This window comes from Esox lucius, chromosome 12, assembly GCF_011004845.1.
Source record: "Esox lucius isolate fEsoLuc1 chromosome 12, fEsoLuc1.pri, whole genome shotgun sequence".
Classification (NCBI taxonomy): Eukaryota; Metazoa; Chordata; class Actinopteri; order Esociformes; family Esocidae; genus Esox; species Esox lucius.
This window is the reverse complement of record NC_047580.1, coordinates 9,666,575-9,693,685: the sequence shown is the minus strand read 5'-3', so window position 1 is coordinate 9,693,685 and position 27,111 is coordinate 9,666,575. Positions and strand designations below refer to the sequence as shown.

At 38.6% G+C, this 27,111-nt stretch overlaps 1 protein-coding gene and 1 pseudogene across 4 annotated transcripts; one reads left to right on the top strand and one right to left on the bottom strand.

Annotated features, from left to right (window-relative positions):
• The first annotated feature begins 1,372 nt into the window (after positions 1–1,372).
• On the top strand, positions 1,373–24,555 carry LOC105008385 (embryonic polyadenylate-binding protein). 4 transcript variants are annotated; one of them, XM_020051425.3, is made up of 17 exons: positions 1,373–1,517; positions 2,994–3,187; positions 9,136–9,329; positions 9,421–9,536; positions 9,739–9,819; positions 10,765–10,904; positions 11,097–11,191; positions 13,747–13,887; positions 13,983–14,078; positions 14,191–14,454; positions 14,591–14,678; positions 14,807–14,926; positions 15,029–15,168; positions 17,792–17,900; positions 18,010–18,140; positions 21,664–21,739; positions 23,616–24,555. In XM_020051425.3, the coding sequence occupies exons 2-16, from the start codon at positions 2,995–2,997 to the stop codon at positions 21,724–21,726; spliced, it is 1,971 nt and encodes a 656-aa protein (XP_019906984.1). In that variant the 5' UTR covers positions 1,373–1,517; position 2,994; the 3' UTR covers positions 21,727–21,739; positions 23,616–24,555. The 4 variants fall into 4 exon arrangements, with proteins under 4 accessions (XP_019906984.1, XP_019906983.1, XP_019906985.1 ...); XM_020051424.2 differs by lacking the exon at positions 23,616–24,555 and adding an exon at positions 21,914–22,102; XM_020051426.2 differs by lacking the exon at positions 23,616–24,555 and adding an exon at positions 21,914–22,102 and having other exon boundaries at positions 2,991–3,187.
• Positions 24,556–24,733: 178 nt separating this feature from the next.
• Positions 24,734–25,759, bottom strand: LOC105008386 (annotated as a pseudogene).
• Positions 25,760–27,111: the final 1,352 nt, after the last annotated feature.

The window sequence follows — 27,111 nt, the reverse complement described above, 5'->3', positions numbered from 1 at the left end:
GTGATCAGATCAGGCCCGTGTTTCGTGTCAATAATTGCTTGGTTCTGTAACAGATTTTACTGTATAACTTGTACAAACCAGTGAAGTTCTTTAACGTATTTGGGAGAAAATGCATTCTACCATAATCATCACCAATGAAACCATCTGACAATTTAATGTAGTCAGCCAGGTGGGACTCTCAACCCAGTTGGTCCTGGGATCAGCAATAAATAAAATCTTCAAAACAAAAAATCATTTAGATTTTAGTATGGCTGTATATTATGTCCATGCCCTGGAAATGCAATTTAACAACCTTATATTTACAGCAGAAAGAACATTGCTGATTTAAAGCACATTTCCTGGAATGCTATTTTTCAGTATTTAGACCATGCCCTCCACCATGCCATTTGTACATGCTTATATTAAAACATGATTAAAATCAGCGGGAGCCTGATTCTCCGGGTTTTATTAAAGTAATTATATTCTCAAAGACGATATAGGCTATTATTATTTGATTATATTTTTCATATAATATCGGCAAGTGTACGGCGGTATACAGCCATGACGAGTCGTTACAAGGAAGTAAAAGCGGCTGTGGAGGGCATAGAAACACGAACTTCACGTAAATAATCTTGATGGGGTAAATTGCCTCATCCGGGCTTTTAGGGGATTCCCAGAATGTCCACAGTTAGGTTAACTCCTGCGTTCACTCGGACAATTGGAATTCAGCCCTAGTCAATCTTTAAGCAGTGGTGGTCAATTTGCAGTTGTCGCTGTTTCCGTTTGTTCCGGTTCCTTTGCTCACCTATATCAGCCAATGGTTGTGAGTTCCATCATCGACTGTGTTATGGAGTAATCGACCGCTATAATGTTGTTGGCTGATACTTAAAATATCGTAAGGTCTGTCCAGCGTTAGCAACATCTGAATGGATAGACCATTGATTCACCACACACGTAGAGGAATCCAGCTTGATTAATGCGTTTGGCCTCAATCTCCCCAACCAACGCTTTGGTGACAGTCTAGGTAGTCAGTGCACACCTGGTTGTGAAAAAAATATAGTTTATATTTGAATGTGTTGGGTTTTATTCTAGTTTCACATGTCATGATTAGGAAAAATCGTAGGATTTTACAATACATCATAAAAAATAAATGTAGGTGTACGAAACGGTGGTTTGATAGTTAGGTACCAAATATGTCAATGCATACCGTCTATATAATTCTATAAAAAAATATATACATATATTATATTAATATATATAATATATCTCATCCACATTAAACAAAATTCTCGGGAGACATGGTTAAGTCTTTTGTAATTTTCCGTGTACACTATCTATTTTTTCTCGCGGAAGGTTTAGTCGGGCAGCGTCATCGTAGTTTATATATAGGCCATTGAAGAATATTCACGGGCGCTGATTGGAAAGGTTTTTTTTCACGATAAAGAAAATTATATTGGAACAAAAACATTTTCAAAGTTTTAGGCTATAGTAGCACGTAAGAATTTTAGCTGTTTTTTCACCTTGGGTAACTCCATAAGGTAAGTCATTATCCAGTAATATGTATTTATTAATTCTATTTTCGTCAATATATATCAATTACATCACTGTAGTTCGGTGGCTAGCCATTGCCTTTGCATTGGCCTGTAGCCAATTAACTGGTGGTGTAACGTATTCGCCAACTTCGCGACTAGTTAACTAACTTACATTATGATAGATAAACTTGTTACTTAAGTTATGTGCCAAGGTAGCTTTTTGGCATGTCGAGGAACTAAATCAACAAATTGTGTTTAGAAAAAAATTACCGCAACTGTAGCTTGCTACCTTACTGTGTCACCGTATTTAGCTACACAGTACAGTACTCAACAGCACTGTCGTTAACCTAGGTAGCCAGAGAAAAATCTGCATTCTGTTTCAACGACAATTTGTGTTATACAGTACTGTATTGACCGAACGTTGCTACTGTAGTTATGACTAACGTTAAAAGATGATTAACTAGTTAACGCGTAGATTCAATGGGATATTGCCCAGGTTTGCGATCCATTAGTTTGACATAGTATAACATAACTTAGGTTAATGAAGCTGGCTAACATGATAGCTATTGTACAGTGATTAAATACATTGACAACGTTAACTTTAGCGAAGTTAGTTATGCACGTCTTTTACTAGTGTTGGTCATGTGACTGCAGTTAACCGCTTTTTTGGTGATCGTCATCGTGAAGTTTTTTTTTAACATTTCTAGTGTATGGAAGGAATTAACCTCGCCCCAACCACTTCAGAAAACAGCTTCCCCGCTATGCTTGTTGACTATCCTGATCTACTGTGTCTGGTGCTTTTGAAAATAAGCCTATTTGGTCCCTGGATCTGAGCTCAGATTTTATTGGAAGTGGAGTTTGTCAAGTCTAAAAATGAAATCACAGTGCACTGAAGGAGACGTTGCCCTACATAGAATGCTTTGTTTTAGATGGAGCATCATACAGTGTCCTGACTGGTCACTAAACATCCCATGACACTGATCGTAAGAGTAGGCTGTTAACCCCAGGATCATGGCCAAGTTTCCAATCTGGCCCTCATACAAACAACTTTCAGTTCAGTTGGCTCTTTCTGTCGTAGAAGTAGAATGTGTTTCTCAGTCAACTTTGTAAAATGTTTCCTTTGAATTTTAACATGCTTTCTGATAGTTTTGTAGGGCTGAGTTTACATAAAATGGGGAGGATCTGGGTTGGGAACACTGTTAGCATGGTCGCTGCCCTTTTATAAATATTCCACTCTATTTCAAGTAACAAAACAGATCAAACTTATGCCAATCTATTTGATCTTATTTTTTTTAACTTGTTCAGTTCTGTGCAAACCATTGTAATGTAGCAAGTGTTCAATCAAACTGGCCTGAGGCCAGAGGTCAAATTAACTGTGTAGGATGAAAGCATCATATAAAACAGCAATTCATGAAATGGTAGAACCAGTGTTGTCTGCCAGTTTCACTCCCTCCCTTACTACGCTTTACTCTGTGTCAGCAGGATGAACAGCAGTGGTCAGTCATACCCGTTGGCCTCACTGTACGTAGGGGACCTGCACCCTGATGTCACAGAGGCCATGCTCTACCAGAAGTTCTCTCCTGCTGGGCCCATCATGTCCATTCGTGTCTGCCGCGATGTCATCACTCGGAGGTCTCTTGGATACGCATACATAAACTTCCAGCAGCCCGCTGATGGTATAATTCTATTTGTGATCAGATTTGTGCTACATATCAATCATTAATGAGGAGATTTAACATGCTGGTAACTTTCTTACCGTAGCTATGTTTCTCTTAAAGCCATTCCTAAGGTCAATTACATGCTATCAGCTTTTATTAACTGGATGGAAGGAGTAATCCTGCCTAATGGATTAATATCACCCTTATTTCACCAATTACATTTTTCATTAGTATGTATATGTGTGTGTTGGGGTTGACCCAGAGTATTTGAAGTACTTGGATTTGGAGGTCCTGATTTGTTTCAGTGGTCTTGTTGCAGCAGAAAACACACTGTTATTATGCAGACAACTTAAAATTTAAACTTTGCTGTACATAGAATGTTCTTTGTACCTTAGTGTTTTGAAAATGTCATACAGAACCCTTCAACATGGAAAGGGTAAAGTCATTTCTATTTCTAGCCTACATACACAGGCTTTATAAGTGTCTCACCCTTCTCCACCGGTTTAGCTGTTCCTGGAGTGTGGTTTGGAAAATCAATAAACTTAACAAAATTATAATTATAAAAAAAAAACTTTGGAGTCTGGCTCAATTGAACTAGTCATTTGATCATTTCTGCATCATAATTACCAGCTCCAAATAATAGTCTAAATGTTTTAATGGTTGAAGTTCAGAATGCATCACAGTAGGCTGCATCGAAGTAGACTGATCCTCCCACTTTCTTCCTCGTCACTTTAACAGCATTTAAAAATCTGTCCGCTAAATTTGAACTAATAGTGCGCATAGAAATTTAACTTTGTTAATTTATAAGCATAAAAAAGCTTTCTGACTGCAAATACAAATGTTTCATATTTTGGAATGTTTCTGACAATATTATAGGCTTAAGTATGTAGTTTCTACAAACCAGATTCCAAAAAAGTTGGGACACTGTACAATTGTGAATAAAAACAGAATGCAATGATGTGGAAGTTTCAAATTTCAATATTTTATTCAGAATACAACATATATGACATATCAAATGTTTAAACTGAGAAAATTTATCACTTTAAGGGAAAAATAAGTTGATTTTAAATTTCATGGCATCAACACATCTCAAAAGAGTTGGGACAAGGCCATGTTTACCACTGTGTGGCATCCCCTCTTCTTTTTATAACAGACTGGAAACGTCTGGGGACTGAGGAGACAAGGTGCTCAAGTTTATGAATAGGAATGTTGTCCCAATCTTGTCTAATACAGGCTTCTAGTTGCTCAACTGTCTTAGGTCTTCTTAGTTGCACCTTCCTCTTTATGATGCGCCAAATGTTTTCTATGGGTGAAAGATCTGGACTGCAGGCTGGCCATTTCAGTAACCGGATCCTTCTTCTATGCAGCCATGACATTGTAATTGATGCAGTATGTGGTCTGGCATTGTCATGTTGGAAAATGCAAGGTCTTCCCTGAAAGAGACGACGTCTGGATGGGAGCATATGTTGTTCTAGAACTTGGATATAACTGTCAGCATTGATGGTGCCTTTCCAGATGTGTAGGCTGCCCATGCCACACGCACTCATGCAACCCCATACCATCAGATATGCAGGCTTCTGAACTGAGCGCTGATAACAACTTGAGTTGTCCTTGTCCTCTTTAGTCCGGATGACATGGCGTCCCAGTTTTCCAAAATGAACTTCAAATTTTGATTCGTCTGACCACAGGACACTTTTCCTCTTTGCCACAGTCTATTTTAAATGATCCTTGGCCCAGAGAAAACGCCTGCGCTTCTGGATCCTGTTTAGATACAGCTGCTTTTTTGACCTATTGAGTTTTAGCCGACAATGGCGAATGGCACTGTGGATTGTGTTCACCGACAATGTTTTCTGGAAGTATTCCTGAGCCCATTTTGTGATTTCCATTATAGTGTCATTCCTGTATGTAATGCAGTGCCGTCTGAGGGCCCGAAGATCACGGGCATCCAGTATGGTTTTCCGGCCTTGACCCTTACGCACAGAGATTGTTCCAGATTCTCTGAATCTTTGGATGATATTATGCACTGTAGATGATGATGATAACTTCAAACTCTTTGCAATTTTTCTCTGAGAAACTCCTTTCTGATATTGCTCCACTATTTTACGCCGCGGCATTGGGGGAATTGGTGATCCAGTGCCCATCTTGACTTCTGAGAGACACTGCCACTCTGAGAGGCTCTTTTTATACCCAATAATGTTGCCAATTGACATAATAAATAGCAAATTGCTCCTCCAGCTGTTCCTTATCTGTACATTTAACTTTTCCGGCCTCTTATTGCTACCTGTCCCAACTTTTTTGGAATGTGTAGCTCTCATGAAATCCAAAATGAGCCAATATTTGGCATGACATTACAAAATGTCTCACTTTCAACATTCGATATGTTATCTGTATTCTATTGTGAATTAAATATAAGTTTATGAGATTGGTAAATTATTCCATTCCTTTTTTACTCCCAATTTGTACAGTGTCCCAACTTTTTTGGAATTGGGTTTGTATTAGGCTGTATGCAGAGTTGGGAAATAACGGATTACATGTTACGGATTACACAAAAATAGTAACTGTAATCCTTTACCAATTAAAATATTGTAATCATATTACAGATACTTTTGAAAGAAATTATGATTACTTTTGGATGACTTCAATTGAAAATTAAAAGGTGCATGAAATTATTATGATGTGCTGCATTATTTAATGTTTTAAAAACATAATTATTTGAACCAAAATAACACCTGACGCAACCATTTTAACTCTGTCCATACAGGTAGGCAATGTGATTCTTTGGTTATCATTGGCTGCTGACCACATTGACTTTAAGATAAGAGTGCAGGTGTATTATCACAGTTTATTTCTATCATTTGCGATTTGAAAATCAATTGCTGGTGGCCCTAATAATCATGTTACGTTTGCGCGGGTAAAACGTATTTGTGTGCAGGTGTTCACCATTGCAAATGTGCGTTTGCTTGCCAAGGGGTTCTGCAACGTTTTGGTAAGAAAAACATCAGACTACTGTAGATTTAGTGTACGCGTGAAAAGCTATGGATATCTTAATTTTTATATTCAACAATGTCAGTAACCTTTTTGAGAAATTGCTATTTATTTTTCAACACTGTTTTGAAGCAATTAGAAACATGAATAAAACAAATAACAGAAATGATTAACACATCCTCCGATGTTCAGATGAACAGCCAGATTCTGGAAGATCGAGGGTTATTGGATTAATCGGAACGACTGAATATCTGACCGACCTTGAGCATGTAATGTACAGATGTAGCCCAATCAAATTGAAGTAGAAAGCAATGGTTTAGAAACCCTTTCCAAAGGGGCTGTAGAAAACCCATAAGTTAAAATGCTAATTCTGTTTTTGGCTAGCTATGTAAACTCTAGCACTGACTGATCCCGCAAAGGGTGTTCAACTCGTTATAAGCTATTCCTATTTGTTTTCTAAAGCCTCTTAATATGAATATGTATATAATAATCTAAAAGTAATCAAATTACGTTACTGATTTTGAGTAATGTAAAAGTTATGTTACTGATTACAAATGTGGACAGATGGACAGAAGTTGTAACTGTAACGGATTACATTTGAAAAGTAACCTACCCAACCCTGGCTGTATGGAATGCAAGGGAGCGGATGTCTGTACTAGGGTTGCACGATATTGGAAATATCTGACATTGCAACATTTTGTTTTTCTGCAATTTACAGGTGCTAGTCATAAAATTACAATATCATCAAAAAATGTATTTAAGTAATTCCATTCAAAAAGTGAAAATTGTATATTATATTCATTCATTACACACAGACTGATATATTTCAAATGTTTATTTCTTTTAAGTGGGATGATTATAATGAAAATCCCAAATTCAGTATCTCTGAAAATTTGAATATTACTTAAGACCAATAAAGAAAATTGGCCAACTGAAAGGTATGAACATGAAAAGTATGATCATGTACAACACTCAATACTTAGTTGGGGCTCCTTTTGCCTGAATTACTGCAGCAATGCGGCCTGGCATGGAGTCGATCAGTCTGTGGCACTGCTCAGGTGTTATGACAGCCCAGGTTGCTCTGATAGTGGCCTTCAGCTCTTCTGCATTGTTGGGTCTGGCGCATCGCATCTTCCTCTTCACAATACCCCATAGATTTTCTATAGGGTTAAGGTCAGGTGAGTTTGATGGCCAATTACCATGGTCCTGTTAGAAATCGGCCGTTTCGTATAGTGGTTGTAATAATTAGCATACCCGTTTGTCAAGGGAGAGAGAAAGTATATTATTTATTGCAGCATTAGAAAGTCTTGTTCATGAGGTTACGGACCTGGTCTTCCTTACACAACCTCAATCTCATCTCAGTCAATCTCTTCTCCCTGTAATGTTGGTTACCAGCTAGCCTATACATTAAGGGCGTTTCTAACTTTTTAGAAGTCAACCCCCATGCCATATGGCCATCGTAAACATTCCTGTCATTAGAGCGCTACCTACTGAGAGAATCTAAACAGAGAGGTTTCTGTTGTTCTCATTATCTAGGCACATTCACTTCCAATGAAACATACATTCATATTGTAATTGTTAATGCTCAGATTCTACAGTCCTTAAACCAGATACTGGTAGCTTTGGCACTGTGTGCAGGTGCCAAGTCCTGTTGGAAAATGAAATCTGCATCTCCATAAAGTTGGTCAGCAGCAGGAAGCATGAAGTGCTCTAAAACTTCCTGGTAGACTGCTGCGTTGACCTTGGACCTCAGAAAACACAGTGGACCAACACCAGCAGATGACATGGCACCCCACTGACTCCAGCTGCAGTCCACTCTTTGTGAATCTCCCCCACATTTTTGAATGGGTTTTGTTTCATAATCCTCTCCAGGGTGCGGTTATCCCCATTGCTTGTGCACTTTTTTTCTACCACATCTTTTCCTTCCCTTCGCCTCTCTATTAATGTGCATGGACACAGCGCTCTGTGAACAGCCAGCCTCTTTAGCTATGACCTTTTGTGTCTTGCCCTCCTTGTGCAATGTGTCAATGGTCGTCTTTTGGACAACTGTCAAGTTATCAGTCTTCCCCATGATTGTGTTGCATACAGAACTAGACTGAGAGACCATTTAAAGGCATTTGCAGGTGTTTTGAGTTAATTAGCTGATTAGAGTGTGGCACCAGGTGTCTTCAATATTGGACCTTTTCACAATATTCTTATTTTCTGAGATACTGAATTTGGGTTTTTCATTAGTTGTCAGTTATAATCATCAAAATTAAAAAATAAACACTTGAAATATATCAGTCTGTGTGGAATGAATGTATACAGTATACAAGTTTCACTTTTTGAATGGAATTACTGAAATAAATCAACTTTTTGATGATATTCTAAATTTATGACCAGCACCTGTATATTGCGATATGAAAAAACAGGATGTCTTCAGAAAGAGCTTTGGCTATCAACCTCACAGTCTGTATTCTTCAGAGCCTACATGTCAACCACATGCAGCAACAAACTCCGTGTTTAAAATAATAATAATAATTAACTGTGTATCCAATAACCCATAAATCTGAGTAAATTACAGATATAATGCTCGTTTTCCATTTTTTAAATATTTCTATTGTACACTGATTTGTTTACCTTACTAGATAGCACGTTCTACGGTGAGACTATTGTGGATGCATACATAATGCCAATGCTGAAATGATATATTGTGCAGCCCTAGTCTGTACTCTGTGCCATTGGAAGGCCAATTACATGTCAATTGTAAAACTGCACGTTTTGGATACAGCCATATAGAGTCGTTACAAGGAAGTGAAAGCGGCTGTGGAATTTTATTTTTATTTCATCAATGACATATTATGTTGAGATTCATATATTACTATATAGTGCTTCAAAAATGCCTGAAATTCTTGCATTCAACATGGCAACTCTTATATGAACCCTAGACATGATGAGCAAATATCTGATGCAGTGAATATCTTATGCTTTGTTTTTTCCAGCGGAATGTGCTCTAGATACGATGAACTATGAGGTCCTCAAGGGTCGACCCATCAGAATAATGTGGTCTCAGCGTGACCCTGGGCTACGGAAGTCTGGAGTTGGAAACATTTTTATCAAGAACATGGATGAGTCAATTGACAACAAGGCCCTGTATGACACATTTTCAGCCTTCGGGAATATTCTGTCCTGCAAGGTATTGTTGACATTATACATTCCATTCTTGCCTGAATGTCAAGGTGTCATTTTTATGGACCTCATTTCCAACTTGGATTTTTCAATTTCAGGTTGTATGTGACGAGAATGGCTCCAAAGGTTACGGATTTGTTCACTTTGAAACTCAAGAGGCAGCCAATCGTGCCATTGACACCATGAATGGAATGCTGTTGAATGACCGGAAAGTGTAAGTGAAAAAACTCCTACTTAAAGCTATAAATCTGGGAGTACCTTAATAGGTTTCTTTCTCCAGAAGCACAATGGATTCAATTATTTAAATATCTGTAATGGTTACGGGGGAGGACAGCCTGAGATTTTTTGTTAGACGGTTGCATGGTGAGTCAGTGATGAAAGTTTATGCAGATAACATTTTCATATTTTTTGCTCAGGCTAGAGAAAGGTAGTGACTCTGGCATGGCAGACCCCAAGGTCCGTTCCCTGGGCGGAAACTGTCAATTGTCCACAATTAGGTGAGGGAAATGGTGGGCAGTTGGAGCTGTCTTTTTTCTCTCTGAATAATGTTTGGTCAGGCAGCAACACACTTTACCTTTCTAGTCCATTGCCAGGTGGATTTTTCTCTCACGGAGCCTTTTGAAGGTTCTTAGTGTTGGTAAATGTAATAGCAGTGCATCGATAGTAGCCTTCATGTTTTAATAATATCATCTTGAGTCTTTTGTGGCCTCAGGACACTTGTTTAACGTCTTATTTGGGAGATGGCCGCGATGCAGCACAATGTCCTTTTCCCTGCCCACTTGGACATTATGATTTGATACTTATATCAGTGGGAAGAGTGTCTCCACTGATCTTCCAAAACCATTTTCATCATTGTCTGGTCTCCCATCCGGGGACGACCTGTGAGGGATTTCATGACCTTTCAAAACCACCTGTTCAATTTAGTTTTAAATATATCAAGGTTCCCTTTAGAATGCTATTTCTACAGGTAATTGTACAATGTGCACTAGAAGTCAATGTTAGGTTGACCTGAACATTCATAGCTTTTCAGCGATATGCCTATGTTCATACAACTTACTGTATAATGACATGAGAGCAATAACACATGGAAAGTTATATTGCTGACCTGCTGTCACACATTTTCCATCAGTAGGGATCGTTAAATAAACACTCACACATTGGCTGCCTATTTGGACTGGGCCTAATGCTTATGCTGAATGACAGTCAATTGCCTTCTATTAGTTACCAGCGTGTTCATGTTAAATCCAATATAGATACCCCTTTTATTTTGCTATGGCTTGAGAGTGTGAGATGCTCAAGTCTACTCCCCTTTTTACGTGGTAGTATGTGGAGCCGGTTAAGTGTGTCCTGTTGTTTACTTATCCTCTGCTTTCTTATTATGTGAGAGTGATTTTCTGTCTTTCATTTTCTATTTCTCAACTGGTGATTGGGGTGGTTTTCAGTTTTGTTGGCCACTTTAAGTCTAGGAAAGAGCGACAGGCAGAGTTTGGTGCCAAAGCCATGAAGTTCACCAATGTGTACATCAAGAACTTTGGTGAAGACTATTGTGATGAGAAACTCAAGGATGTCTTTTCTGCATTTGGTAAGAAAATCCACAAAGTAAGACATGTAAAAAGCTTTGACATGGCATATCCCTCTGTTAGTGCCGTAGTATTAAGTAGTGGCTGACCTGTTTGGTGTAAATTAATATTGTAGACCATTTTTGTTGTGTGAATTGGCATGAACGCTTTTGATATTTACCCTAAATGATTTTCTTTGTTTGGGGGTTTCCAAGGCAGGACCCTAAGTGTTAGAGTGATGATGGACGAAAGGGGACGATCTCGTGGATTTGGTTTTGTGAACTATGAAAACCACGAGGACGCACAAAGGGTCTGTATTGTATTTTATTTTTTTATGGGGATACTCTGAAGTTTCTCCCTTGTGGTGTATATACAGTATCTCACAAAAGTGAGTACACCCCTCACATTTCTGTGTATATTTGAGTATATATTTTCATGTGACAACACTGAAGAAATGACACTTTGCTACAATGTAAAGTAGTGAGTGTACAGCTTGTATAACAGTGTACATTTTCTGTCCCCTCAAAATAACACAACACACAGCCATTAATGTCAAAACCGCTGGCAACAAATGTGAGTACACCCCTAAATGAAAATGTCCAAATTGGGCCCAATTAGCCATTTTCCCTTCCTGGTGTCATGTGACTCGTTAGTGTTACAAGGTCTAAGTATTGAATGGGGAGCAGGTGTGTTAAATTTGGTGTCATCGCTCTCACACTCCCTCATACTGGTCACTGGAAGTTCAACATGGCACCTCATGGCAAAGAACTCTGAGGATTTGAAAAAAAGAATTGTTGCTCTACATAAAGATGGCCTAGGCTATAAGAAGATTGCCAAGACCCTGAAACTGAGCTGCAGCACGGTGGCCGAGACCATAGAGCGGTTTAACAGGACAGGTTCCACTCAGAACAGGCCTCGCCATGGTTGACCAAACAAGTTGAGTGCATGTGCTCAGCGTCATGTCCAGAGGTTGTCTTTGGGGAATAGACATATGAGTGCTGCCAGCATTGCTACAGAGGGGTGGGGAGTCAGCCGGTCAGTGCTCAGACCATACGCCGCACACTGCATCAAATTGGTTTACATGGCTGTCGTCCCAACATTCACCAGTGATGTTGTCATGGAGGAGTGGAAGAGGACTGCAGTGGCAACCTGTGAAGCTCTGGTGAACTTCATGCCCATGAGGGCTAAGGCAGTGCTGGAAAATCTTGACACTTTGGGCCCAATTTGGACATTTTCACTTAGGGGTGTACTCACTTTTGTTGCCAGCGGTTTTGACATTAATGGCTGTGTGTTGTGTTATTTTGAGGGGACAGCAAATGTACACTGTTATACACCCTGTGCATTCACTACTTTACAGTGTAGCAAAGTGTAATTTCTTCAGTGTTGTCACATGAAAAGATAAAATCAAATATTTGCAAAAATGTTAGGGGTGTACTCACTTTTGTGAGATACTGTATACAGTACCAGTCAAAAGTTTGGACACACGGACTCATTCAAGGGAATTTCTTTATTTTTACTATTTTTTCATGTTGTAGAATAATGTTTAAGATGTCAAACTATGAAATAACAAATATAACCAAGAAAAGTGTTTAAAACATACAGCTTTGCACACTCCTGCCTTTCAACCAGCTTCATTAGGTAATCACCTGCATGTTTGGTAGTCACCGCGCAGGTATTTGTTTTCCTTACTAGTGGATCAACAAAAGAGCTTTGTGTCTATTATTATTATAGTAATTATTATTAGTAGTAGTATATTACCATATAAGTGTTATTAAAAAGTGGATATCTTGAGGGAGATGCACCAGGATAAATTGATCAAACATAGCCAGATTATTAGGTATGCCAAAATTCACTATTTTATTTGATTATGCATTTGTTTGCACTGTCAACTGTCAAAATATTGCAAATTAGTTTATATCCCAGTACATAGTAAAAATCACAGTGTGCAGTTGGCAGGCTGATTGCAGGACTATTGATCAGAGCTGTGGCCAAATAATTTAATATTAATTTCTATACCATAAGCTCCCAATATATCCAATCGGAGTATGTCCATTGGCTTCACAACCACAGCCCACATGTAACCAGGCCATCAGATTACAACCAAAAAATGTCTGCCCAATCTGCTAGGAACCTTCTCCGGAAATCTTACCTACGTGCTCGTCCTTGTGTGGGTGTGCTCATGGGTGAGCAGGTTTGCTGATGTCAGTGTGGTGAGCAGAGTTCACCATGGTGACAGTGGGGTTATGGTACAGGCAGGCATAAGCTTTGGACAGTGAACACCATCACCCCCTGTTTTCGCATTGATAATGTTTAATTACCATGGGGAGATGTATGTAATAATAGACATTGTCGCAAGGCTCCGTATACAATTCCTAGAAGCTGGAAATGTCCCAGTTCTTCCATTGAGCCATGTATATAAATAAAGGGTGGTCATACAAATTTATTTCATGTCATATATATATATATATATATATATATATATATATATATATATATATATATATATATATATATATATATATATATCTATATATCTATATATCTATATATCTATATATCTATATATCTATATATATATATATATCTATATATATATATATATATATATTGATTCCTGTTATTTATGGCTTCCCATAAAACATTTTTGACAAGTAATAATGTAACAATACTTTTTAGTAAAAACATTTATTATGGCTTAGTGACAAGTCCCAGTTGTATGCATTTTAAACCCCACTGTAACACTTAGAAAGTGTGTGAAAATCAAGGGTGGGGTGAATACCGCTTTCTTGTCAATCTGCTGGATGTCATTTTAGCATAAGAAGGCCGAGCATTTAATCTTTGTTAATTTTGATGGAGTGTTTTTAGGCAGTTGACGAGATGAACGGGAAAGAACTTGTTCCTGGCCGGTTCCTGTATGTGGGTCGCGCTCAGAAGAGGATGGAGCGACAGGGAGAGCTGAAACGCAAGTTTGAGCTGATCAAACAGGAACGCATCCATCGCAACCAGGTACTGTGAGAAAGTGCACATACATGTAGCTTGCAGTAAAATAGCATGAATGTAAAACAATAGACGTTTTCAATGTATTTATTTTTCTGATTCAGGGGGTTAATTTGTACGTCAAGAACTTAGACGATGGTTTAGATGACGAGAAACTCAGGAAGGAGTTTGCCCCGTACGGCACCATAACAAGTGCCAAGGTGGTAAAACCCACACTTTTTTGAGAGCTTTGAGTACTTATTTCTGTCATCACGCTGAACCTGTACGCTGTTCGTATGTTCAACCTCTTGGTTTTATCGTGCCCCCACTCAGGTTATGACAGATGGGGGCCACAGCAAGGGCTTCGGCTTTGTCTGTTTCTCATCCCCTGAGGAGGCCACCAAAGCTGTGACTGAAATGAACGGACGTATCGTGTCTACCAAGCCACTGTATGTGGCTCTAGCCCAGCGCAAGGAGGAGCGCAAGGCCATCCTGACCAACAAGTACATGCAGAGGCTGGGCACCGTGAGGACCATGCCCTGCCCGGTCATGGACTCATATCAGCAGGCCGGCTACTACATGTCTGCTGTGCCTCAGGTCTTTAGTGCAGTTGCATGTGATCAACCAGTCTCTCCATTAGACAAATGAGCATGATAGTTATGTTATCTTTGATATTTCAGCTTGCTGGTTAAGTTGTTTTTAATGTGTAAGATGTTTTTTTTGCCTGCTGTAGCCTCCAAGTCGCACCTTCTACAACCCCAACCCTGGAAGCACCATGCGGACGTCTCCCCGTTGGGTGGCACAGCCATCCCGACCACAGGGTGAACTTTCAAAGGAAACATTGTTGACGCCATACTGGAGCTAAAAGCAAGGAATTAGAATTACTGAAGTAATACTGTAACTTGAAACATGTGTTTGGGATATTCAATGTTTTGTTTTTTGCCATTAGCCCCCTACTCCGGACAGTTTGTCAGGCCTGGCGTTCCCCGACGCGCCTCCACCCCCATCAGCACTGTCCGACAGGCCTCCACCCAGGCTCCGCGCATTGCCAACTACACTCAGAGGATGGGTAAGGAATACATAGAAAAGTCTACAAAAACACTTGCTATGATGCTAAACCAGTTTTGCCCCAAAAATTTGAAAAGTTACTAACAGACCCCCCAATTCCCAGCTAACATTGGCACACAGACAGCAGGTGGTCGCGGAGGTGTGTCTGGTACTATGGTCCGAGGCACCCAGTACAAGTACTCCTCAGGAGTGAGGAACCTGCAGCATGTCATCACTTTGCCAACCCAAATGGCCGTGCCGCAGGTATTTTCTAAGTTTAATTCCTTCCCTAATGAAACGCACTGTAATGCTGCTGTGGAATTTATCATGTATTTGCGTCATTTGTTTTGACATATAACATAATACAGTGGGGAGAACAAGTATTTGATACACTGCCGATTTTGCAGGTTTTCCCATTTACAAAGCATGTAGAAGTCTGTATTTTTATCATAGGTACTCTTCAACTGTGAGTGACGGAATCTAAAGCAAAAATCCAGAAAATCACATTGTATGATTTTTAAGTAATTAATTTGACATAAGTGTTTAATACATCAGAAAAGCAGAACTTGTGAACTTAATATTTGGTATAGAAAACCTTTGTTTGCAATTACAGAGATCATACGTTTCCTGTAGTTCTTGACCAAGTTTGCACACACTGCAGCAGGGATTTTGGCCCACTCCTCCATACAGGTTTCAGGGCTGTCACTGGGCAATACAGACTTTTAGCTCACTCCAAAGATTTTCTATTGGGTCCAGGTCTGGAGACTGGCTAGGCCACTCCAGGACCTTGAGATGCTTCTTATGGAGCATGTGTTTTGGGTCGTTGTCATGCTGGAAGACCCAGCCATGACCCATCTTCAATGCTCTAACTGAGGGAAGGAGATTGTTGGCCAAGATCTCGCGATACATGGCCCCATCCATCCTCCCCTCAATACGGTGCATTCGTCCTTTCCCCTTTGCAGAAAAGCATCCCCAAAGAATGATGTTTCCACCTTCATGCTTGACGGTTGGGATGGCGTTCTTGTATTCATCCTTATTCTTCCTCCAAACACGGCGAGTGGAGTTTAGACCAAAAAGCTATTTTTGTCTCATCAGACCACATGACCTTCTCCCATTCCTCTGGATCATCCAGATGGTCATTGGCAAACTTCAGATGGGCCAGGGACATGCGCTGGCTTGAGCAGGGGGACCTTGGTGCACTGCAGGATTTAATCCATGACGGCGTAGTGTGTTACTAATGGTTTTCTTTGAGACTGTGGTCCCAGCTCTCTTCAGGTCATTGACCAGGTCCTGCCGTGTAGTTCTGGGCTGATCCCTCACCTTCCTCATGATCATTGATGCCCCACGTGTGGAGAGGTGTCTTTTGTACAGGTAACAAGTTCAAACAGGTGCAGTTAATACAGGTAATGAGTGGAGAACAGGAGGGCTTCTTAAAGAAATACTAACAGGTCTCTGATAGCCGGAATTCTTACTGGTTGGTAGGTGATCAAATACTTATTTCATGCAATAAAATCAAAATAAATTAAAAAATCATACAATGTGATTTTCTGGATTTTTGTTTTGGATTCCGTCTCTCACAGTTGAAGTGTTCCTATAATAAAAATGTAAAACCTCTACATGTTTTGTAAGTAGGAAACACAGCCGATTTTGCAGGTTATCAAATACTTGTTCTCCCCATTGTAAATGTTAAGACAGTGTTGATTGCTGTGGGTTTACCTAGATTTTGAAAAAGGTAATCAACTCATAGAAACCCTCATGAACACCCCATGAAACACCTGTTTATTTGGTGATTGTTGATGTTCTACCAGTTGGTGAAATACAGCATCTCCTCATAATTTACCATTTAAATGGTCTGTGACATCAGTCATGTAGCTATATTGTTAGAGACATGGGATAACACAATTTATATTGCTATTACATTTACTACATATTTCCAAATTGTTGATATGGGCATAGATGTCTAAATCACATTCATCTGTCTTTATCATCATGACAAATTATTCAAACTTTATCATGTTGAGTTTGGTATCATTTTATAAAAAATGTCTAGCTATAGACTTTTTTTTTTTTGTATTTGGCAATTTTTTGGGACAGGTGGACATTTCAGCAAACCACATTTATTGATTAACCACATTTATTAATTAAGATAACCCCGTTTAAGAAATCAGTTGCTTTGAAACCATTTATGCAATTAAAATAAACAAATGCAATTATCTTAAACAGAAAAGTTAGTACACCCCTACTACTTTTTTTCTATCTAACTATTTGGACCCGTGGATATTTCAGCTGAATTCCAACCAAATTCATTTATAAAGATAAATCACAATGTGTTTTTTGCTTTGAAACATTTTGGAAGTAAAAATAAGCAGACATGCAATTTCCTTATGCCAAAAGGTAGTTCACCGCTACCTTTACAGTCACATAAATTAGAATAATTGTCCACATGTCCTCAGTGTACTAAAATAAGGAAAAAATATATATATTGCTTGATAGACAGTGTTATGACTATGTTGAACAGTTGACTGTGTTAGGGTAGTAGATATTGTAAAAACTATAATTTGGAGTGTCATGGCAATATAGTGTGATTACTTGCAAACAGGAGATATTTCAGATTTCTGTTTCCTTGGAATTGGCATAAAGTGTTTTTCCGCTTTATCTTTATTGGGGTATTTTATGTAATTTAATAGCAAAAAAAACTAATTATAAAATGTAAATGGACTCCAAATTGTATCTTCCAAATCCCAAAACATTTCACATCGTATATTGTTGTCACATATTTGTGTTATTTTATAAACTACATCATGGGAATGTGTAGCTTTATGGGGATAAACACTTAAATCCCTGTGGTCATTTGTATTTCATTTTGTTTTATCTTTCTGGTTGTGAGGTTGTCACCCAGCAGCTGATGGAGCCAGCGGTTCATGTCAGAGGTCAGGAACCCCTCACCGCCTCAATGCTAGCTTCAGCCCCTCTCATGGAGCAGAAACAACTCCTGGGTGTGTAACTGGAATGCTGTTGGGAAGTGTTCGTCTGTGACTCCTCTATAACAGTTTTAGATGCCTCCCTGTCTCATTGTAATTCTTCCTGTCATTCTCTTGTTTGCAGGTGAGCGGCTGTACCCTCTGATTCAGGGCCTTCACCCCAACCTTGCTGGTAAAATCACTGGGATGCTGCTGGAGATTGACAACTCTGAGCTGCTGCACATGCTGGAGTCCCCCGAGTCCCTGCACTCTAAGGTAGGACATTCTTTCGAACTGGTGAAGAGGACGTTATTATAAATGCATGAAGAAGCACCTCCTGAATGTGGGTGTTGTTGCAGTCCTGTTGTGCTATAGTTATTTTACTGTGCTTGGTTGTTATTGTCCCAGTGTTTTGTGAACCAATGAGGAGCACCACCCCATCTCAGCTGTTCACACAAGGCCCTGTTCAGTTTGTGTTTTACTTCCTTTTTGGAAAATATGAGTACATGTAAATTGTGGGCTCCTAGCAAACCAAAAACCTACTATTGATGTTTCAGCGTATTTCCAACATGTAGTTTCATAGCTGGGTTACAAATCCATTTCAAACATGCTCAGCAGTGGCAGCAACAAAATGTGTACGCAGCCTACCAGAGCATTAAAATATTATTTACCTGAGTGTAATGGTATGTACATTATGTTCACATATCTGCGTTTTTTCCACTGTTAGTTTGAGTTTAAACCGAAGATGTCAGATTATTATTGTATAGTCAGATTCAAGCTATCAAGAAATTCTGGTGCTGTTGGCTCCATTAGCGCAATATCCTCCTGCCTTTATAGGTGCATCTTATCTGATATTTTGGCTTAGACTCAACTGTTTTGGGAAATTGAGCAATATGTCATGTTACGTGTTGCTTGGAATTAAGGATGCCACAAGAACTGATACTTTGTTTCTAGTTCTGTACCAAATAAAAGAAATAGTTCTGATCTGCAATGACCGTAAATGTCAGAATCATCATGGTGAGTCTAGCACCTCTTTACTATTTTAATAACCTATGCAAGCCCACAAATTGTATATCCTCACTACTAACTGTGTGCGTTTGCTTGGTCTTTATTTTAGGGAGGGAGGGAGCAAAATACTTTAGCTAACTAACCACAGTGCATTCATGTTAGACTACGTTTTTATGTGGATTCAATAACCCCTTAGTTTACATAATTGTTAAAAAATATATTACAAACAAATATAGCTTGGCTAGCTAATGTTGAGATGTTGTCAAAATGAACGGACAAGAATTTCTTTACTAAATGTGTGTTCTTTCTAGCTTGCTGAGTAGTAAATCTGTGGCTCCAGTCCAAACGTTGTATTTAACTGTCAGGTGCTCATTGCAGCGTATCAAGCTGTGCATCTTAGCGGGTCTTCAGTGCATCTGGATGTATTTCCAAAACAGGGCTCTATACTGGCACTTTAGTAGCAGGTAACTATATTTAGGAGCTTCAATTTTTAAGGTTGAGTTTTAAATGTCTGTAGTGCTGACAATTGCTCCTTAACTACCACAATTATGGACCATAACAGAATGATGGAAAATTACTATAACTAACTGTCTGTTTGCAGGCGTCTCTAAAATGTTTGGGTATGAGAGATACTATTTTATAATGCTTTAAATTTGGCACATTCCCTCCTCTGAAACTACAGCTATGGAAAAAATTAAGAGACCACTGCACCTTTTTCTTTCATTTCCAAAAAAGTATAAAAGGGAGGTTTTGTGTGAGGAACAGAAGGGTTCAATTTGCAGTGGTCACTTAATTTTAACCCTTCTGTTCAAGTGACCACTGCAAATTGAACCCTTCTGTTCCTCACTCAAAACTTTTCAACTTTTTTGGAAAGGAAAGAAAATGGTGCAGTGGTCTCTTAATTTATTCCGGAGCTGTTTATATTGTTTTGCAAAGATATTTAATGTTGGTTTTGATTCATGAATGTTATTCTGTCAATCCGTTGGATTTGAGATCCTGCAACAACTGCTAGACGTGGAATGTCCTTCACATCCACACTCATCAAGAGCCACACAGACGGGCATCTAATAATGTTACAGTTGGTTTGAGATGATTGTGTTTTAGACAATCCATTAAGCCTCAAATTCTAAGGGAAGCCTCCTTGATATATTCCGCTCAGTTTATAGTTTTCCATGTTTATCAATGCACTGTCCAACTCTGTAGCTCTCCTCTGTAGATTGTTTATTTTTGCCAGACCCCATAAGCGGAGCCGGCCAAGAAGAGTGAATATCTCTTACTGAGTGACTGACTGACTAACTGACCTAACCTTGTTAAAAAGCGTAGTGGTTAGAGAAGTTAAAACAAACAAAAAAGAAGCGGACCTGCGAACTATAGGTCCCGAGTTTGTATCTCCTCGCATTTGAAGCCATGTACGCATTATGAATTGTTCCGTATAGACGAAAACATTGCGGGCAGTTTACGGTTATATTACGACTGTGTCTGGTGGATTTTCGAAGTACGTGCATGCGTTTTGGGTCAGGATAGACAAACATATTTGCTGCCTACAACATACAGTAGTTACGTTATCCTTAACTGAAACTGTATACGGTTATATTGCGACTGTTTCTGGTATGGAAAAGTTCATCTTCAGTCTCGCTAGCAATTGCTCAATTCTTATGATTATTCCTAGGAAGTTAGTAGATACTAGTGAGGCTATTAATGGCTAATAAGCTGTTAAAATGGCCTGTGGTAAAAGCAAAACAGTCCATAGATGCTATGGTGGAGGTAAACGTAATAAGAAACGTTAGTCAGTTTAATACAATCCACAAAGGAGTTTAGCGACTGCTGAAACTTGTAATGCTGTGGTGTAGTGGTTAAAGACAGTGTCTCTCATGTGGAAGACCTCATTTTGAATCTATTGAGAGCAACGTCATTTATTTATTATTTCTTGTAGATTCCATGATTCTATTGTCTTTTTACTTGATGAAAAATGTTGTTATCATCACCTTTATTGATGGTTATTGTATTAATGTCATTCACAAATGAAAGAAAAGGGTACATTGTTATGCCATGAAAGAAAAAAATACGTTCTTATGGCATGAAATGAAATAGCTTTGGCAGACTCGCTAGCAATTGTGCAATTCTTATGACTTTTCCAGTAAGTTAGTAAATACTGGTAAAGCCTATTACTTGCTAATACGCTGTTAAAATGGCGGAGGTTAACTTAGTAAGAAACGTTTAACTGTATCAATGTCATTCACGAATGTCCAATTAACTGTTACAATGGCCAGTGGCAAAAGATTTGTTCAAGATAAACACAAGAGGCTATACTGACAGTCTCAATGTTTAGCTCTGTGGTGTAGTGGTTAATGACACAGCCTTTCATGTGGGTGACCCGGGCTCAAATCTCAAGAGGGCAACAGTTTTTATTGCGGCCGGCTGAACTAGGCTTGCCTGGTTTTGAATTTTTGTTTTGTTTATGCAGTACACTTGAAATCTGACAAACAGTTTAACAGTGGAGAAGCCTAGTAGCTTGCCCCTTTAGTCAAACAAAACCAAGAAGTAGACGGTCTTTTGGTGTTTTCTATACCTATAATAAACATGTCTTTGCTATTTGATCAACTTTTAGACCATGTGGATCATCTAGAAACCACATTCATCATTACACACAAACAAAAATACAATCAAGATTCTTCATGTGTAGTCACAGTAAAGAAAAAGTTTAAATAATTGCAGACCCAGACCCCATCCTGTAGTAAACACTGGTTTTAACCCTGTGTTCTTTCTCTCCACTATCTTCACTGTTCTCTAGGTGGAGGAGGCGGTGGCTGTGCTGCAAGCCCACCAAGCTAAGGAAAACTCTCCTAAGAAGTAAAGAACCCCTTCAGGTCAGATTAAGTTTAGTTAGTATGTCAAAGCGTACTTTAGTTGTTTCAGTGTGAGGGTAACACAGATCAGTTACTATATTTATAAGTTCCTAAGTATGTAAGTGACCTGAATCACAAGTTATATGAACTATTAGATTATATCTAATATAATATTTCATTTGACTTGTGTTTCAGGTCACTTCAAAGGAATCGCTGAAGGAAGAAAAAGTTAAAACAAACCAAAAAAAAATGTAAAATTTTTGAAAAGTGAAATTAAAAAAAGGAAAGTTTTGTAAATGCCACTTTTGATTGAAGTTTTGATTAAGATATATGTCGACATAAAACCACCGTGCTGTTTGCAGCAAGTTATGTTTATTCAACTTTGGTTTAAAAAAAAAAATGAAATAAAATATTGGTATTTTTGTGCATTAACCTCCGTGTGTCATTTCTGGTAAATGTGGATGTATAATTAAATTCCATTTTGTTGTCTTGTTACAGCTCAGTGATTGATCTTAACTAATTTAGCAGACCCTTATTACAAAAATCTTATTTTATGGGGAAAAATCTGCGTTATGAATTAGGCTACACTGTAAAGACCTACAGTATAGTTAAATATAATATAATGTTAAGTTTGGGCAGAGCGAGTAAGCAGACCTATAGAAAATGTTTCAGTTGGCAATGAAGTTACTCACTCACCTCAGTTGAATTTCCATTGCTCACTTGGGACTTAGTGTTCAAGATAAACATCTGATCCTGGTAGCTTAGGGGACGTGATGATGTTTCATGTCTCCTTGGACTGAGGCCCAAAAGACTCCTAACAGGTTATTACCAGAATACATTGTTGTCATAAGTTAATGACAACAATAATTATTCTAATTATAAAACTGTTTACAAAGGTCAGCAATGTTTTGAAAAAGTTTCAGTATTCGCAGTTGGCATTTTAAGCTGTAAGTGCTGTCTAGAGGGATTGAATGCGAAGTTAGAGGGAAGTTGTCAAGATTACAAACTATTGACCAGTTCTGTATGGCTAAATATGATGTATTGATTGATTGTTGGTCATTTAGCATATGGTCTTCGGGACCTTCCAGTTCATTCAACTTCTCAGAGGCTGTTTTTTGCAAGGATTTAATTTACATAGGGATTCAGGGAGACCGGTGGATTGGTTAAAGGTAGAGACTGATATTTTACATTGGTTTCTGGCAGAGAGATGCATCATTGTCCATGGAGTTACCATTGGAACACAGCTATGCACAAAGTGCATTCATTTTAACATTGTTGGTTGGGGAAACAACACAATCCCAAAAGTACACCTTCCTCTGTGAAAAGGTTAGGTCTCAGAAAATGGCCTGGGTCACTGCTGTCTTAGCGTTAAGGGGATGGTGGTTCTACCATTTGAGAGCCAGGACAGAGAATTTTGACTGTACTGAGTTTACATTAGGGCTGAACAAAGAGCTCAAGTAAAAATGTACGGTTGGAACATTATCTTGAAAGTAAGGTAGGGGCTCTTGCAGTCCAGTGATATGAGTTCAGTTTCAGTGGTGTCACAGGTCAGGAATACCAAATAAAGTACCCAAACAAAATCATATGTCATTTTTCCAACTAAAGTGATTTAACAAAGACTGATTTAATGTGAAACTCTTTATTTGATTACTTGGGGTAAATGTCTCCTATAGCCACTAATCAGTCTCTGTAAACAATTTAATTAAACATGAATTCTCGCTCTACCTTGCAGAACAGTTCAATTAACATTTAAGGTTATCTTCAGTGACTTGGCCAATCCAAAACACACATCATCTTGGCAGATTTTGTTTGAATGCTTGGGGTTGTTGTTTTGTTGGTAGAGCTTGAGCTTGTTGGAAGCTCCTTGACTGATGACCTGGTGTTCTTATTTTTGCAGGGGCTCACATACTTACAAGCAGCACTGTGTTCCTCATCAGTATGTTTTTCCATGTTTAGCTATGCACTGCACAACTCTGTAGCTCCTCTCTGTTGCTTGATTATTTTGAGGGTTTTGTTGATGCTGAACCACAGAGATCTGACAAACAACCGTTAACAACAGAGAAGCCAAGTAGGCTGGCGCTTCAACAAAACACATCTATGTTCTTTGGTTCAAGGAGCAATAAATGAGCTGAATGTTTTATAAGCTTGTGCCATTTTGGCATTGAAAATAAGTAAAATAATGAAGAACGGTTTGCCAGCTGCTAGCAATGTATTATTGAAGTAATTGGCGTACCAAGGCAGACATCTACATTTGATAGAAATGTTGATTAAGATATATATGTAAAAAAATATTACCATGTTGTATGCACTGAGTCATGTTCATTCTACTTTTGTTTAATAAAAGAGGAAGTATTGGTATTTTTGTCGGTTAAACATGTATACCAATTCTTATTCCTTACTGTGGATGGATGCTGTGGATATGTAATTAAATCCATTTTTGATGTGTTGTTACAGATAAGTGATTAGGTCAAATTTACATTCAAGTGATTTAGAAGATGCTCCTATCCAGCAAGTTCATACATTTCCATAAGTTTTCATTAATCCATTGAATATGACATTGAAATAGCAGAAAGGACTTTTTTTTTTACTGTAATTTCCTAGATTTGTAAGTGTAATCAGTGTTGATAATAGCCTAATGTCCAACTGGGATATTTCTAATATGCAAACAATTTAGCTGTGAGAGTGATGGGAGTAGTGTCTTGGTCTTTTATTATATCAGACAAATTCACCTGTAAGAAGACAATGAAAATATATTGGGTCATGATGAATTTTAAAATGAATGTAATATGTTACTTTAATGTTCTGTATACAGATCCTTCTGTACTTGAATAAAGGGAAAAAACACATTGCAGCTCTGTCTGAAGTGTGTAAGAATTCCTGCTGTACACTACTAAGCTAACAATATTATTTTACCATATACAACAGAATTTTGTATCGAGTGGTTCATTCCAACCCACCATTTCAACGTTACCACGATTCCATTATTTACAGTATTATTCATGTGTCGACACTCTTCTAAAACTGGTTGGAATGAACCTGTGAAGACAGGTCACCATTGCATTGCTTAAAAGTGGCCACTTTTACCTGGTTTATATCCCTCTGAATTAGCCCCCAGGTGGTTTTGGTCTCAGATTTCATGTTCATAACAGTTTTCCTGCAAAGAAGGGACCTTTTCATGTGCTTTTCTGATCTCTAAGGCCGTAGATGAGAGGGCTGAGCAGCCGTGGTAAAATATTAGTTATAATGTTATTGCAGAACATTATTACTGAGCGGAAGTCTGGGAAGAGGGAAGTAAGGACAGTGTCCATGACAGGGGTGATGTAGGACAACATAGAGAACAATAGCTGCACAACATGCAAACGTATAGTCATCTGGGCCTTTCTGGATGAAACTGGATCTGAGGTGGCAGCTTTAGCTGAAAACACCACTCTAAAGTATGTATAGATCAGTGTGATCCACACAAAGCACAAATAAAGAATATTAGTGGCATAGTCTGTGTTATAGTTGTGAATTGACTGAAAGATATTTAAGGATAGCACATTCTACCAGAAGAGAAAAATGACAGGCTTAAAGACAATGGTAATAATGAGTGATGAATCCGGGAATGGCCCCCACAACCCAAATACAGGCGATGAGCATGTAGGTCCTACTCACTGTACAGATTAAAGGATGCTGTAAAGGGTGACAGATGGCTACAAAGCATCAGTTGACATGGCTGCCAAGTTTAAAGAAATGTTTTTGATTGTTCTCACATATCAGAAGCTTAACTATACACACCGACACATTTACGGTAGGACAAACATAGACCAAGACATGTAAGATCACCATAATAGACACCATGGCATTGTCATTGATGATCAGCTGCATGTAAAGGATGTACCTGGAGTCACTGTGGAAGTTCACGTTGGTGAAGAAGGTGTATAAAAGGGTTCCATTAATGTAGTTAATAATGAGGCCAAAAAGAACTATTGTGAGGTTCTTGAACAACGCCTCTTCAGAAATGTCTCTGCGCATGTTGAGTGTGGAGAAGTTGCTGTTCATCCCAGTTGCTGACAATAAATCTGACTGGAATGCTGCGTATCAGGGAGTGACAAGCACTAACAATAGCACTTTTTCTTCAAAACACAATATCAAAGAAAAAAGATGCATTAAATACGAAGATCAGCTGTAAAATTCATCAGGAAAATGATAAAGGACTCATGACTAATCTCAATGATTGCTGTTCATTGAAAATTGATACATAGAACTTAATGTCCCACTGAATGAATGAGATGTCTTTCTCCATTTTGCAGGTGTTAGAAGAAAAAAAGTTGCCCACTGGTGAAAAAACATGGGACACAAACAATGACCCAGTACTCAAGGGTCCCAGCCTAATGTCATGACCCAGGGTATTTGATGTGGACCAATGTTACCATAAGAGGTGTTTGTTTATTGCATTGATCTGCTTTTTGCAGATCATTGCTCACCTGGGACTTGGAGTGTTTGAGATAAACATCTGATCCTGGTAGCTTAGGGGACGTGGTGACATTTCATGTCTCCTTGGACTGAGCCCCAAAAGACTCCTATCAGGTTATTACTGGGCATCTCTGCTTAGACTACTACCCCCGCGACCTGGCCCCGGATAAGCGAAAAGATGATGATAGTATTGATCAATAGAATTTACTGTAGCATTTATTTATTTTTTTGGTGATAAATTAAATAGATGCAAGGTGTTAAACAGAGGGAGTTGGGCCAAGTTTCACATGCTGGACAAAACCCACACAACTCAAGTCACATTCTCCATTTCCACGTAATAATCGGGTTCCACATTCATAATAACACATTACACCTGACACCCCCCTAAAAATTTGAATTGGCCAACATGTAGCAGGCAAACTACCTGTTGACATTACAAATTGACATCCTTTTCCCTTCTCTGTGAGTTGGGCTACGGTTTTACTGAGTTTTATTTGCCATTTACACTGGCAAAAGAAGTGCGCCGGGTTGCCAAAGAAGTGCAGTCTGCTACTGAAAGATTATCATCTACTGCCTTGTTGCTACTGTTGGTCAGTGGTCAATGTTGGAGGACAACTCTTTCAACTCCCAAAACTAGCCCTATATATAATGCTAATTTGTTTAGAAAAAGAGCAAGATGTTCTTTCTGATTTTGGAAAACGGCCTTGCATGTTTTATGGAGGATTTAATATCAATCAAATTCATCATGGCATAATATTTAGTAGGATGAAATTTACTAGTATTTCATATATTGTCATTCAAGTGTATGGTCCCTGCAAATTATATCTAAAACATCATCAAGATCTGTATTCGTTATCCTGGCAATCTCACCAATACAAGCCAGATATTCCTGTGGGTTTATACAGGTTGTTCAACAAGTGTCTAGTCACATTGTTCTC

What these genes read in the sequence shown, in the direction of transcription:
- LOC105008385 (XM_020051425.3), top strand. Translation starts at nt 2,995, where the DNA reads ATGAACAGCAGTGGTCAGTCATACCCGTTGGCCTCACTGTACGTAGGG. An exon ending in GGATGTCTTTTCTGCATTTG is followed by an intron (nt 10,905 to 11,096) that starts GTAAGAAAATCC and finishes GGGGTTTCCAAG; the next exon opens with GCAGGACCCTAAGTGTTAGA. An exon ending in CCGAGTCCCTGCACTCTAAG is followed by an intron (nt 18,141 to 21,663) that starts GTAGGACATTCT and finishes ACTGTTCTCTAG; the next exon opens with GTGGAGGAGGCGGTGGCTGT.